This window comes from Cyclopterus lumpus, chromosome 22 (genome assembly GCF_009769545.1).
Source record: "Cyclopterus lumpus isolate fCycLum1 chromosome 22, fCycLum1.pri, whole genome shotgun sequence".
NCBI classification, from domain to species: domain Eukaryota; kingdom Metazoa; phylum Chordata; class Actinopteri; order Perciformes; family Cyclopteridae; genus Cyclopterus; species Cyclopterus lumpus.
In genome coordinates this window covers 21,901,096-21,914,167 of record NC_046987.1, presented here as the reverse complement: position 1 = coordinate 21,914,167, position 13,072 = coordinate 21,901,096, and the positions used below count along the sequence as shown (strand labels likewise).

At 43.4% G+C, this 13,072-nt stretch overlaps 1 protein-coding gene across 2 annotated transcripts in view; it reads left to right on the top strand.

Moving 5' to 3' along the window:
• The window catches only part of LOC117751170 (protein jagged-2-like), a 54,742-nt gene that overhangs the window by 11,458 nt on the left and 30,212 nt on the right, over positions 1–13,072 (top strand). For both annotated transcript variants that reach the window (XM_034562778.1, XM_034562777.1), the window contains exons 3-4: positions 4,160–4,217; positions 8,489–8,743. In XM_034562778.1, coding sequence (XP_034418669.1) covers positions 4,160–4,217; positions 8,489–8,743 — 313 coding nt within the window. The remainder of the gene's footprint in view (positions 1–4,159; positions 4,218–8,488; positions 8,744–13,072) is intronic.

Here is a 13,072-nt window from a genome sequence, read left to right as displayed (position 1 = left end):
GAAGTCGCTGCTGGAAACAAACCGATTTCCCAACGCACACGTCATTGTTCTCACGGTCAAATGAACCAAATTAAAGGCGCCGAACGCTCCGGTGTTCAGTGAACGCACCACGACATGCCGGAGAGAGATGAAACGGGGCCGACCCGGAGCCCCCCTGCTGCCCGGTGGACGGGGGGGAGGAGCGGTGAAGGTTCAGCGGCGTTACGCAACACATCTGGGGACTGACATCTGTCGGTGACCTTGGTTACAGCGGAGGAACCCTGTGTGTGTGTGTGCGTTATCCTTTTACTTTGTTATTCTGGGATGGAGGAGGTGGTCAGGGGGTTCACGCTGCACCTTTTGAGGCGGAACAATGACTTTACACCTCGGCCTCTGTGCCCAGGTATTGAGTTGTGAAGGTGTGTGTGTGTGTGTGTGTGTGTGGGGGGATCTGAGGGTGTTGTGCATGTGACCTCTCTGGGGTGCAACAGGCTGAATGTGGCGTTCACGCCGGCTTCAGGTGTGAATATTCATGAAACACAGTGCTGATCCACCTGAAATGAAACTATGAAACGTCTCAGAGGATCCAGAGGAACTACTTTAAATTATTATTACTTTAAAAGAAAAACCCTCAGAACCCGCTGATGGTTTTAAGGCGGTATTACTTTAAAAGAAAAACCCTCAGAACCCGCTGATGGTTTTAAGGCGGTATTACTTTAAAAGAAAAACCCTCAGAACCCGCTGATGGTTTTAAGGCGGTATTACTTTAAAAGAAAAACCCTCAGAACCCCTTTGGGGCGACTATGGGTCAGTGGTTAGCATGCCCGTCTTTCAATTAAGGGGTTGGCAGTTCAATTCCCGCCCTAGTCCATGTGTCCTTGAGCAAGACACTTAACCCTGCATTGCTCCCCGTAGCTGTGTCTACGGTGTATTAATGTAAAGTGTCTTTGAGTATCTTGAAAAGCACTATATAAATTAAATGGATTAGAACCCGCTGATGGACTTAAGGCGGTATTACTTTAAAAGACAAACCCGGAGCGACACAAATAGCTCCTCATGGTGAAAAGTGAATTGGGTCATTTTTTCAGCTGATTAGATGAGATGAGTCTGAACCAGGCCTCCTGTGGGGGGTGGGGGGGGGGCTCCTTAGAGAGGGGGGGGTCTGGTCCTGTTAATAATGTGCTAAATTAACCATTGCAGCTCCTCTCTGCCGGGAGCCACATGTTTTATTCATGTGGAACAGGTGTGACGTGACAGGTGTTGCTTCTCTTCCTCTGATCACAACTCCAGAAAAGTTGTTAATTGGGTTTTTTCTCACTTTTTATTTATTTCATTACTATTTAATTAAGTTAACATTTCAATTAAAGGAGCATTACTCTTTATTTTAATCGACCTCGAGGTGTGAAAGTCGTGTTTTTAAAGTGTGTGTTTGTCACCGGACAGGAAGTGGAGCGGCGAGAGCTCGGTTTTCAGAATAAACTTAATAATATTAAAAGTGGGGTTCAGTAATAATTAAATACAGTTTGGGTTTTGGAAATGAATTAACAGGATTTTAATAATTTTTTTAATAAGCTTTTCACCTCACGCATCATTTTATAATTGTTGTCCCACTTTTCACTTTCTTATCTTCTAAAATAAAAGCTCGCTCCTCGACCTCCTCGTGGTCACGCCCAGCGGCCCGTTGACCACCACACGGTGAAATCCAGCAGCAGCAGGTTGAATCTCGTGCGTACAAAGCGGCGCTCACGGAGCGGCTCCAGCCCGTGCGGTTGATCCTCGGCGGAGCGGCGTGCCGCCGGCGGCTGTTCGAGCCCTAATTTATTATTAATTTATTATTAATTTATTCATTGAACAGGTGAAGGCGTCTCCTCCTCCACTAATGAAAACACAAATCCCTCTGACTCCTGTAAATTGGTTAGGAGGTGTCAAGTGTCACACCACCCCCCCCCCCCCCCCCCCCCCACACACACACACACACACACACACACACACTCACACACACACACACACACACACACACACACACACACACACACACACACACACACACTGCTCCGAGGCCGTGGGACAGCCCCATCTGTCTGGGAGCCGGCGCCGGCTGTGACATTTAAAATTGATTACAAAGGGAAAGATTGATTATGATAACTTCCACTTATTTTCACTGGTCACAGAGTTATGCGCCGCTCGCTGGGCTCATAAATCACGTCCGCGTCGTCACGGGTCGAGGTCTAGGGTTGAGGTCTAGGGTTGAGGTCTAGGGTTGAGGTCTAGGGTTGAGGTCTAGGGTTGAGGTCTAGGGCCGAGGTCTAGGGCCGAGGTCTAGGGCCGAGGTCTAGGGTTGAGGTCTAGGGCTGAGGTCTAGGGTTGAGGTCTAGGGTTGAGGTCTAGGGTTGAGGTCTAGGGCTGAGGTCTAGGGCTGAGGTCTAGGGCTGAGGTCTAGGGCTGAGGTCTAGGGTTGAGGTCTAGGGTTGAGGTCTAGGGCTGAGGTCTAGGGCCGAGGTCTAGGGCCGAGGTCTCGGGCTGAGGTCTAGGGTTGAGGTCTAGGGTTGAGGTCTAGGGCTGAGGTCTAGGGTTGAGGTCTAGGGCTGAGGTCTAGGGCCGAGGTCTAGGGCCGAGGTCTAGGGCCGAGGTCTAGGGCCGAGGTCTCAGGGTTGAGGTCTAGGGTTGAGGTCTAGGGTTGAGGTCTCAGGGTTGAGGTCTAGGGTTGAGGTCTCAGGGTTTTATTTGAATGTGATTTTTCTCCAAAACAAACCTGTAAATACTTGCCCCCACATGGCTTCATATCTGAGGGTTTGGTCTCTTCTGCATCTTCAACCCCTCCAAACGGTGACCTGCCCTGACCTCCGAGGGCCATCAGCTCTCCACCTTCACCCGCTTTCTGCCTTCTCTCCGGCTCTATTCTCTCCACTTTGGAATCTCCCCTGCAGCCCTCAGTCCCTGCGAGTCAGACTCGGGTCATGGGAACTCACAGCTGCTGGTCCGGCCCATGCGGTCCCCGGGCGCCGTGCTCCGCTTCGGTTTGTTTGCTGATGCCCGTGAAAGAAAAAAAAAGAAACTATCTCTGCACCTGAAACAATCCACAGTTTGAGTTTGTTGCTACGGGATGGAGGAGTTTGTCTCCTCTGGGAGGCATGAAAGTAGGGCGTAGTGTGCAGGAGGAGTGTGCAGGAGGAGTGTGCAGGAGGAGTGTGCAAGAAGAGTGTGCAGGAGGAGTGTGCAAGAAGAGTGCAGGAGGAGTGTGCAGGAGGAGTGTCAGGCGTAGTGTGCAGGAGGAGTGTGCAGGAAGAGTGTGCAGGAAGAGTGTGCAAGAAGAGTGTGCAAGAAGAGTGTGCAAGAAGAGTGTGCAAGAGGAGTGTGCAGGAGGAGTGTGCAAGAAGAGTGCAGGAGGAGTGTGCAAGAAGAGTGTGCAGGAGGAGTGTGCAGGAGGAGTGTCAGGCGGAGTGTGCAGGAGGAGTGTGCAAGAAAAGTGTGCAGGAGGAGTGTGCAGGAGGAGTGTGCAGGAAGAGTGTGCAGGCGTAGTGTGCAGGCGTAGTGTGCAGGCGTAGTGTGCAGGAAGAGTGTGCAGGAGGAGTGTGCAGGAGGAGTGTGCAGGAGGAGTGTGCAGGAGGAGTGTGCAGGAAGAGTGTGCAGGAAGAGTGTGCAGGAAGAGTGTGCAGGAAGAGTGTGCAGGAGGAGTGTGCAGGAGGAGTGTGCAGGAGGAGTGTGCAGGAAGAGTGTGCAGGAAGAGTGTGCAGGAGGAGTGTGCAGGAAGAGTGTGCCGGAAGAGTGTGCAGGCAGAGTGTGCAGGAGGAGTGTGCAGGAGGAGTGTGCAGGAAGAGTGTGCAGGAGGAGTGTGCAGGAAGAGTGTGCAGGAGGAGTGTGCAGGAAGAGTGTGCAGGAAGAGTGTGCAGGAAGAGTGTGCAGGAGGAGTGTGCAGGAAGAGTGTGCCGGAAGAGTGTGCAGGCAGAGTGTGCAGGAGGAGTGTGCAGGAGGAGTGTGCAGGAAGAGTGTGCAGGAGGAGTGTGCAGGAAGAGTGTGCAGGAGGAGTGTGGGTGGGAACGATGCTTCCTGCGTGTGTGAAAGTTGTGCTTCTCATATCTGAGTTTCTGTGTGCGTCTTGAAGAGTGTGTCTGAGTTTGTGTGTTGCTGCCCCGTGATAACCCCCCCCCCCCCCCCCTCCCCCCCCCCCCCTGTGTTGCAGCGGGCCTACACCGTGATACTGGAGGCGTGGGACAGAGACAACGGCTCACACAGCAACGGTGAGCATTCTGTTTATTCTTTATTGTGTTGAATGCTCATTTTAATATGTGTTGCTTTGTTATGACGCCTCTGATTTTTCATTTAATTATTAATATGGTGATGTCACACACGGAGCCGCACCCAACGGAGATATTTCTATTCATCACAATTTTTTTTTTTTAATCATTTAACAAATGTTATCACTATTTATCTGAACTGGGGAATCAGTTTTAAATAATTGGTTTAAAGATAAAAACTAATCACTGTGGGAAAAATATTTTAAGCTAATTTACAGACATGAACAACAGAAATAACTCTAATGAGAAGAAAGGTTTATCATATAACAGAAACACGCTCCTCGTGTTTTTAGAGCTCTGAAGAGGCTCTGAAGCTCTGAGGCTGAAGCTCTGAAGCTCTGAAGCTCTGAGGCTCTGAAGATTTGAAGCTCTGAAGCTCTGAGGCTCTGAGGCTCTGAAGCTCTGAAGCTCTGAGGCTCTGAAGCTCTGAAGCTCTGAGGCTCTGAGGCTCTGAGGCTCTGAAGCTCTGAGGCTCTGAAGCTCTGAAGCTCTGAAGCTCTGAGGCTCTGAAGATTTGAAGCTCTGAAGCTCTGAGGCTCTGAAGCTCTGAGGCTCTGAGGCTCTGAAGCTCTGAGGCTCTGAAGCTCTGAAGCTCTGAAGCTCTGAGGCTCTGAAGATTTGAAGCTCTGAAGCTCTGAGGCTCTGAAGATTTGAGGCTCTGAAGCTCTGAAGCTCTGAGGCTCTGAAGCTCTGAAGCTCTGAGGCTCTGAGGCTCTGAAGCTCTGAAGCTCTGAGGCTCTGAGGCTCTGAAGCTCTGAGGCTCTGAAGCTCGGCCGGTTGGTATTTAATTATTTATGTTTTGCGTTGGCAACCGTGACGACGGCACACGAAGGGGCCGGCCTTCCCACAAACTAACGAAAGCAAAGCCCTACCCTGCTCTTAAAGGTGATGACGATCGATGCGCGCCATGAGAATGATGATAATTAGCACCTTGGCTGAATGCAGCAATAAAAAGATGAATTATGAAGATCAGGCAATCCCACGTCTTGTGCCTGAAGCCCTGGAGCAGGTCACACCCGACCCACGGAGAGTCGGTCATGTCGGCCTCTTGCATCTCTTCCTGTAAACGTGGAGTAATGAAACATGAAGCATGAAGCATGAAGCATAACAACTCAACGTGAGCGCGATGCTCGGGCCGGCCGTGATTTAGCAATTATTTTATCTTCACGTTTTAGGACCCTTGACTCTTGTTGTCTGATGGAAAATTAAAATGTAATTTAAATTAAAATCACAGCCGTTTTTACATCATTACGTCATAGAAAACGGTTTCTAAGACGCTCAGACAACATTGTTTCAAATTAGTTTGAAAGATAAGTAACACGTGGATAGAAGTAACGATGTGTGAGGCGTCCAATGAACAGCGGTCCAGGATCATCGGTACGCCTCCTCAAAGCCTCCAGACTCCATTGACAGAAACTATTCAAACTAAATAAAACTCATCTTGGTTCGTCGTTCCTGAAGAGTTTGAAAGAGAGAATGAATAAGTAACATAAATAAGACATTGAACATTTACGTTTACTACGTTTTATGGGGAGCATTTAGAGATATGAACATGCATATACGTGCACATTTTAGTCGTGAAGTGGACGGCGAGGCTCGACTGAGCTTTTCACACTCGACAGAAGGCGAACCAAAAGGTCAAAGGTCAAAACAAATACGCTCCAGTTGCAGCTAGATGAAATCCAGCATTCTGATTGGTTGAGAGACGCAAAAGAGAGCAAGAGTGGTCGGAAGCCATCTCATCAGAGACGAAGGGGACGCGAGAAACGTTTTCCACGGACGCACAATTAATGTAGACATCCAAATAAACGTTAATGTTTACATCAGATATGATTGTATTGCATTTGTCATTTTTCTTATTTTAATGGCAACTTTTATAAAAATGAGCAATGTGAATGAATGAGATCGAGCTAGGCTAACAAAACGTGACGTTCCCAATGCTGTTTGTCCGTTGCTTAGCAACAGCCACACACACGGGGACTATTTTCTCTCGGCTACTGAAACGCGATACACAACGTTTGGTGGCTACAACTATTTAGTGCTGAAAGGCAGCTTACTATTTACTTACTATTTATAATGTCGCCGGCAACCGTGTTATGAAAGCAATAATGTCCTCGAGGCAGTACGGTATCGTCAATAACGTCCTGGATACCGTACTGCCTTCATATATATTTATATTAAAGTGTTCTCTGCAGCTCTTCTCACTCTGGAGGCGATCAGCTGCTCGGGTCCGAAGCCCCTCGGTTGTTTACATGAGCCGGTTTTAAACGGCCTACTCTGCCTGGTAACAGCGGCCTCTCCTCCGGGAGCTCCCGATTGGTCCATATTTTTACATGTGGAGAGTGAGTGAGTGTTTCAGGTGGTGGGAGTGGGACGGAAATCTTCCTGCAGTCAAACTCTCAGCAGCTGTGACGATGATTTAAGAATAAATAAAAGGAGTTGCATTGTGGGAAATTATAAATGTTTTAAAAATGAATCATTTCAAGATTTATTTCAGAATTAAGCCAGACTTTTAGAAGAAGAAATGACCCTCAAAGTCGGTCATTTAAACCCCCGACTTCATAACATCCATGTGCATCTCTTTGTGATGAATACCATGTTTACACGTCGTGTTCGTTATTCACGACATTTTCAACGAAGGAATAGTTACAATTCGTAATCCGCAAAGTTCAGAAAGTCTCAAACGGAGCTTCTACAAAACGTGGATGAATAAATAAAAAGGAGTTCGTGGCTCGGAGGTCGCCCTCCGCTTCTGTTCCTTAGAACGAGCTGAAGGGTCCTTTCCTATGTCGCCCTTCCTCGTCTGTTCCACGGCTCTTATTATTTCCGGCCCGGCTCGATGGAGTCGGCGCTGGATATCCTGAGCTGAGCTGGGGGGGGAGGGGGGGGGGGGGGGGGGGGAGGGGGGTAGTTTCACCGAGCAGGAAAGGTGGAAAAGCCTTTTGGTTATCAAGCCCTCGCAGACCTGCTCCTGCACCCGCTGTTCGTGCCATGTTTCCACCTCCTTCCTCTTTTCTGCTTCTTTTCTGCTTTCCTGGTGGAGTTGACTCCTCCCCCTCCGATGTGCCCTAACAACACGCCGTGTTGACCCGTTTCCATGTCCCCTCTGACCCGTTTCCATGTCCCCTCTGACCCGTTTCCATGTCCCCTCTGACCCGTTTCCATGTCCCCTCTGACCCGTTTCCATGTCCCCTCTGACCCGTTTCCATCTCCCCTCTGACCCGTTTCCATCTCCCATCTGACCCGTTTCCATCTCCCCTCTGACCCGTTTCCATCTCCCATCTGACCCGTTTCCATCTCCCCTCTGACCCGTTTCCATGTCCCATCTGACCCGTTTCCATCTGACCCGTTTCCATCTGACCCGTTTCCATCTGACCCGTTTCCATCTGACTCGTTTCCATCTGACCCGTTTCCATCTGACCCGTTTCCATCTGACTCGTTTCCATCTGACTCGTTTCCATCTGACTCGTTTCCATCTGACCCGTTTCCATCTGACCCGTTTCCATCTGACCCGTTTCCATCTGACTCGTTTCCATCTGACTCGTTTCCATCTGACTCGTTTCCATCTGACTCGTTTCCATCTGACCCGTTTCCATCTGACTCGTTTCCATCTGACCCGTTTCCATCTGACTCGTTTCCATCTGACTCGTTTCCATCTGACCCGTTTCCATCTGACTCGTTTCCATCTGACTCGTTTCCATCTGACTCGTTTCCATCTGACTCGTTTCCATCTGACTCGTTTCCATCTGACTCGTTTCCATCTGACTCGTTTCCATCTGACTCGTTTCCATCTGACTCGTTTCCATCTGACTCGTTTCCATCTGACTCGTTTCCATCTGACTCGTTTCCATCTGACTCGTTTCCATCTGACCCGTTTCCATCTGACTCGTTTCCATCTGACCCGTTTCCATCTGACCCGTTTCCATCTGACTCGTTTCCATCTGACTCGTTTCCATCTGACTCGTTTCCATCTGACTCGTTTCCATCTGACTCGTTTCCATCTGACTCGTTTCCATCTGACTCGTTTCCATCTGACTCGTTTCCATCTGACTCGTTTCCATCTGACTCGTTTCCATCTGACCCGTTTCCATCTGACTCGTTTCCATCTGACCCGTTTCCATCTGACCCGTTTCCATCTGACTCGTTTCCATCTGACCCGTTTCCATCTGACTCGTTTCCATCTGACCCGTTTCCATCTGACCCGTTTCCTGCAGACGACGAGCTGCTGATCGAGCGCAGTGTGCACAAAGGGATGATGAACCCGGGCGAGGAGAAGCAGCCGGTGGAGTTTAAGAGCGCGGCGGCCAGCCTGGCGTACGCCGTGCGCGTGCGCTGTGACGACCACTACTACGGAGTGAAGTGCAACAAGGTGTGCCGGCCGCGGGACGACTACTTCGGCCACTACGTGTGCGACCAGCAGGGGAACCGGGGCTGCATGGAGGGCTGGGCCGGGCCCGACTGCAAAACAGGTATAGCACATGGTGGTTATTATTATTATTATTATTATTATTATTAACGTAACAATAGAGAGTCCATCCCTTCCAACAGGACCATGAAGCACATGATGGTTATTATTATTATTATTATTATTATGATTATTAATGTAACAATAGAGAGTCCATCCCTTCCAACAAGACCATGAAGCACATGATGGTTATTATTATTATTATTATTATTATGATTATTAATGTAACAATAGAGAGTCCATCCCTTCCAACAGGACCATGAAGCACATGATGGTTATTATTATTATTATTATTATTATTATTATGATTATTAATGTAACAATAGAGAGTCCATCCCTTCCAACAAGACCATGAAGCACATGATGGTTATTATTATTATTATTATTATTATGATTATTAATGTAACAATAGAGAGTCCATCCCTTCCAACAGGACCATGAAGCACATGATGGTTATTATTATTATTATTATTATTATTATTATTAACGTAACAATAGAGAGTCCATCCCTTCCAACAGGACCATGAGGCACATGATGGTTATTATTATTATTATTATTATTATGATTATTAATGTAACAATAGAGAGTCCATCCCTTCCAACAGGACCATGAAGCACATGATGGTTATTATTATTATTATTATTATGATTATTAATGTAACAATAGAGAGTCCATCCCTTCCAACAAGACCATGAAGCACATGATGGTTATTATTATTATTATTATTAATGTAACAATAGAGAGTCCATCCCTTCCAACAGGACCATGAAGCACATGATGGTTATTATTATTATTATTATTAACGTAACAATAGAGAGTCCATCCCTTCCAACAGGACCATGAAGCACATGATGGTTATTATTATTATTATGATTATTAATGTAACAATAGAGAGTCCATCCCTTCCAACAGGACCATGAAGCACATGATGGTTATTATTATTATTATTATTATTATTATTATTATTATTATTAATGTAACAATAGAGAGTCCATCCCTTCCAACAAGACCATGAAGCACATGATGGTTATTATTATTATTATTATTAATGTAACAATAGAGAGTCCATCCCTTCCAACAGGACCATGAAGCACATGATGGTTATTATTATTATTATGATTATTAATGTAACAATAGAGAGTCCATCCCTTCCAACAGGACCATGAAGCACATGATGGTTATTATTATTATTATTATTATTAATGTAACAATAGAGAGTCCATCCCTTCCAACAGGACCATGAAGCACATGATGGTTATTATTATTATTATGATTATTAATGTAACAATAGAGAGTCCATCCCTTCCAACAGGACCATGAAGCACATGATGGTTATTATTATTATTATTATTATTATTATTATGATTATTAATGTAACAATAGAGAGTCCATCCCTTCCAACAAGACCATGAAGCACATGATGGTTATTATTATTATTATTATTAATGTAACAATAGAGAGTCCATCCCTTCCAACAAGACCATGAAGCACATGATGGTTATTATTATTATTATTATTAATGTAACAATAGAGAGTCCATCCCTTCCAACAGGACCATGAAGCACATGATGGTTATTATTATTATTATTATTATTATTAATGTAACAATAGAGAGGCCATCCCTTCCAACAGGACCATGAAGCACATGATGGTTATTATTATTATTATTATTATTATTAATGTAACAATAGAGAGTCCATCCCTTCCAACAGGACCATGAAGCACATGATGGTTATTATTATTATTATTATTATTATTAATGTAACAATAGAGAGGCCATCCCTTCCAACAGGACCATGAAGCACATGATGGTTATTATTATTATTATTAATGTAACAATAGAGAGGCCATCCCTTCCAACAGGACCATGAAGCACATGATGGTTATTATTATTATTATTATTATTAATGTAACAATAGAGAGGCCATCCCTTCCAACAGGACCATGAAGCACATGATGGTTATTATTATTATTATTATTATTATTATTAATGTAACAATAGAGAGGCCATCCCTTCCAACAGGACCATGAAGCACATGATGGTTATTATTATTATTATTATTATTAATGTAACAATAGAGAGTCCATCCCTTCCAACAAGACCATGAAGCACATGATGGTTATTATTATTATTATTATTAATGTAACAATAGAGAGTCCATCCCTTCCAACAGGACCATGAAGCACATGATGGTTATTATTATTATTATTATTATTATGATTATTAATGTAACAATAGAGAGTCCATCCCTTCCAACAAGACCATGAAGCACATGATGGTTATTATTATTATTATTATTATTATGATTATTAATGTAACAATAGAGAGTCCATCCCTTCCAACAGGACCATGAAGCACATGATGGTTATTATTATTATTATTATTATTATTATTATGATTATTAATGTAACAATAGAGAGTCCATCCCTTCCAACAAGACCATGAAGCACATGATGGTTATTATTATTATTATTATTATTATGATTATTAATGTAACAATAGAGAGTCCATCCCTTCCAACAGGACCATGAAGCACATGATGGTTATTATTATTATTATTATTATTATTATTAACGTAACAATAGAGAGTCCATCCCTTCCAACAGGACCATGAGGCACATGATGGTTATTATTATTATTATTATTATTATGATTATTAATGTAACAATAGAGAGTCCATCCCTTCCAACAGGACCATGAAGCACATGATGGTTATTATTATTATTATTATTATGATTATTAATGTAACAATAGAGAGTCCATCCCTTCCAACAAGGACCATGAAGCACATGATGGTTTATTATTATTATTATTATTAATGTAACAATAGAGAGTCCATCCCTTTCCAACCAGGAACCATGAAGCACATGATGGTTATTATTATTATTATTATTAACGTAACAATAGAGAGTCCATCCCTTCCAACAGGACCATGAAGCACATGATGGTTATTATTATTATTATGATTATTAATGTAACAATAGAGAAGTCCATCCCTTCCAACAGGACCATGAAGCACATGATGGTTTATTATTTTATTATTATTATTATTATTATTATTATTAATGTAACAATAGGAGAGTCCATCCCTTCCACAAGACCATGAAGCACATGATGGTTATTATTATTATTATTATTAATGTAACAATAGAGAGGTCCATCCCTTCCAACAGGACCATTGAAGCACATGATGGTTATTATTATTATTATGATTATTAATGTAACAATAGAGAGTCCATCCCTTCCAACAGGACCATGAAGCACATGATGGTATTATTATTATTATTTATTAATGTAACAATAGAGAGTCCATCCCTTCCAACAGGACCATGAAGCACATGATGGTTATTATTATTATTATGATTATTAATGTAACAATAGAGAGTCCATCCCTTCCAACAGGACCATGAAGCACATGATGGTTTATTATTATTATTATTATTATTATTATGATTATTAATGTAACAATAGAGAGTCCATCCCTTCCAACAAGACCATGAAGCACATGATGGTTATTATTATTATTATTATTATTAATGTAACAATAGAGAGTCCATCCCTTCCAACAAGACCATGAAGCACATGATGGTTATTATTATTATTATTATTAATGTAACAATAGAGAGTCCATCCCTTCCAACAGGACCATGAAGCACATGATGGTTATTATTATTATTATTATTATTATTAATGTAACAATAGAGAGGCCATCCCTTCCAACAGGACCATGAAGCACATGATGGTTATTATTATTAATTATTATTATTATTAATGTAACAATAGAGAGTCCATCCCTTCCAACAGGACCATGAAGCACATGATGGTTATTATTATTATTATTAATGTAACAATAGAGAGGCCATCCCTTCCAACAGGACCATGAAGCACATGATGGTTATTATTATTATTAATGTAACAATAGAGAGGCCATCCCTTCCAACAGGACCATGAAGCACATGATGGTTATTATTATTATTATTATTATTAATGTAACAATAGAGAGGCCATCCCTTCCAACAGGGACCATGAAGCACATGATGGTTATTATTATTATTATTATTATTATTATTAATGTAACAATAAGAGGCCATCCCTTCCAACAGGACCATGAAGCACATGATGGTTATTATTATTATTATTATTATTAATGTAACAATAGAGAGTCCATCCCTTCCAAACAAGACCATGAAGCACATGATGGTTATTATTATTATTATTATTAATGTAACAATAGAGAGTCCATCCCTTCCAACAGGACCATGAAGCACATGATGGTTATTATTATTATTATTATTATTATTAATGTAACAATAGAGAGGCCATCCCTTCCA